The sequence below is a fragment of the Leptodactylus fuscus genome, chromosome 5 (genome assembly GCF_031893055.1).
Source record: "Leptodactylus fuscus isolate aLepFus1 chromosome 5, aLepFus1.hap2, whole genome shotgun sequence".
Classification (NCBI taxonomy): Eukaryota; Metazoa; Chordata; class Amphibia; order Anura; family Leptodactylidae; genus Leptodactylus; species Leptodactylus fuscus.
Genome location: NC_134269.1, coordinates 6,851,675 through 6,854,556, shown reverse-complemented (window position 1 = coordinate 6,854,556; position 2,882 = coordinate 6,851,675). Strand labels below are relative to the sequence as shown.

At 38.1% G+C, this 2,882-nt stretch overlaps 1 protein-coding gene across 1 annotated transcript; it reads right to left on the bottom strand.

Moving 5' to 3' along the window:
• Positions 1-885: 885 nt before the first annotated feature.
• Positions 886-1,836, bottom strand: LOC142202367 (olfactory receptor 11L1-like; the record flags this gene model as incomplete). The annotated part of the gene is made up of 1 exon (XM_075272458.1): positions 886-1,836. A coding segment is annotated over one exon (951 nt), but the record flags the coding sequence as incomplete, so codon positions are not given.
• Between the last annotated feature and the right edge of the window lie 1,046 nt (positions 1,837-2,882).

Genomic DNA, 2,882 nt, shown 5'->3' with positions numbered 1-2,882 from the left:
AAATCATACTTACCAAGTCCACGAGTGACGGTCGGGCTGGATTCTGCTTGAAGTCTTCTCCCGGCGCAGGGTCCCCATGTCTTCTTCCGGGTGGAATTCACTCTGCCTAGGCATCCGGCCTAGGCAGAGCCGACTGCGCATGCGCGGGCATGCACGCGCATGCATGTGCATGCGCAGTCGGCTCTGCCCAGGCCCAATGCCTGGCAGAGTGAATTCCACCCGGAAGAAGACGCGGGGACGCTGCGCCGGGAAAAGACTTCGGAAAGGTAAGAGAAGGACCAACGTTGATTGGCAACGTATAGCATTCTGCCAATCAACGCTGGTTCTGCAACCTTAAACTTCGAACAGCTAGTAGTGTTCGATCGAGTACGAGTATTTCGAATACCGTAGTATTCGATCGAACACCTATTCGATCGAACACTACTCGCTCATCTCTAATAATTATGTGTAGATATACAAGTAGTTGTTGTAATGGATAGCAGAGGGGACAGACTGTTCCTTATTGTACATGCCTCGGGCTCAGAGACAAATGTAAAAATGTGCTGCAGCCATAATGGATCTATTAGCAGCAGAAAAACCTATAGGAGACTGCATATGAAAGATTACATAGTCCTAGAATAGACTTGCCAACGAGAGCCAGCAGATATTTCACCTTTTCATGAAAATTCAGTCACTCTTTAAGCTTGTCCATCATTAGAGGCCAGGCTTTGAAACACGAGGAAGGGGGCTGATTTTTATATACCCTTCCTCATTGGAGGTGAATGTGGCTTCCACTGTACTAAAATTTTATGAGAGACAAGGGATACGTGTATTTTTGCTGGTACCCCCATTTATATATTTTATGAGTTCATCTTCCCTTGTCTTATAAGTCAGAAATATTGTTCTCTAATTAGAAAACATGGAGTAAGACATTTTGTTAAAAACTTTCTTTAGGGTCTGCTTCATCTCTCTATTCCCCAGACTGTAAACTATAGGGTTTAGAAGCGGAGTGAGAACAGTGTAGAACAGGGACAGTAATGGCTTAGCATTTTGCTGATGTGGAAACACATAGATGATAATAATTGACCCATAGTAAATAGACACCAAGGTCAAATGGGCAGTACAGGTGGAGAAGGTCTTCTGCCTCCCGGTCGCAGAGGGGATCTTTAATATGGTGAAGATAATACATGCATAAGAAACTGTAATAACGGTAAGTGGAAATATTGCAAAAAGAATCGCCAAGGACAAGGTTTCCATCTTGACTGTAAAAGTATCCGAACAGGAAAGCTCCAGTAAAGGCTTCAAGTCACAGAAGAAATGGTCAATGATGTTCGGTCCACAGAAATCCAAACCAATCATCGTCAAAAAAACCATTAACACTAAAGTTACAATCATCAACCAACACAGGAGAACGACTCTTAGACAGAACGTAAGAGTCATGATGGAGGTGTAATGGAGAGGGTTACAGATGGCCTGATACCTGTCGTAGGACATCACCGTCAGGAGAAGACACTCCAAGCCTATAGAGCCTGCAAAAAAGTGAAATTGTAACAAACAGCCAATAAAAGGCATAGAAGCTCCTCTATACAGCACAATATGGAGCATGTTGGGTACGATGGTGGTGGTGAGGAGGATATCTGATAAGGAGAGCTGAGTGAGGAAGAAGAACATGGGAGAGTGGAGGGATCTGCTGGAGGACACCACCAGGATGATCAGGAGGTTTCCACATACAGTCATACAGTACACGACCAACAGCAGGAGGAAGAAAAGAAAATTCAAATTTTGAAAATTTTGAAATCCCAAGAGCAAAATTTCAGTCACTTTACTAAAATTATGTGGTTGCATATTCAGGGAGAAAAGTTAAAAAACTAGAACAAAGGAAAATAAGAGAATATATTAAAGAGAAGATCTACAGATGAGTCAGTATATTGTTTAGATAAAAAATTGCAACAAATTGTATAAATGTAAATTATATCAGTAATAATGTAAGAAATGGTTACATTGTCTGTGATCATCATTGTCATAAATGAGATGTTAGAAGATATTTAACATCATTGTCACATGTGGTAGCATAAAATAATAATAATAATAATAATAATAATAATAATAATAATAATAATAATAATAATAATAATAATAATAATAATTTTACATAAATGGAATATTATTTTTCAATATAAATCATAACAGTATCACAACCCAAAAATGTTTTTTAGGGTTTAAGAATATATTTTTCTACCTACTGGAGAGTTATGAAATGGCAGTGAAAATTGTATTTCATATCTTGAATGAGTCCTGGAATCCTCTTTCCTGGTCTATTCACTATTAGAGACTCTTTTAGTTCTCTAGTGCTTGTCGTTGTCTTGAAGTAAGAATGCAAAGTCAAGTCTCAGTCTCCTTTTATAGACGAGTCTTACACCTGCTACAATTAATTGGGAAGTTGTGGAAAGTTCGTGTCCCATTGGAAATTCTTTCCTTTAGGGAATTTTAAAAACTTTTACAAGACTTTGAAATCATTTGTATTCAGAATATGAAGATTATTTTTAGATCTCATTAAAAATCAGACTATTTTATCTCTAAAAGTTAAATATCTTTAAATAACTTGTCATAAATGAATAGTGCAAGCAAATCTAAGAATCTTTGTATTATATTTTATTAAAGAGATCCGTTTCCTTCACCACTTAGTAAGTTGTTCTCCTGCCACTTATCTTCAATCTGACTCATTTCATACATTACATTTGTTCCTATATTCAGCCTCACACAGAGCTCTATGGAGGGAAAGGAGTAGAATTCATCCATTGCCTCATTCTGTGCAATCATAGCCTCTTATATACAACCTAGCAGTGTTAAAAAAGCTAGTAATATAGGTGTTGCAGCAGCAATTGAGTTTTTTATTTCCAATG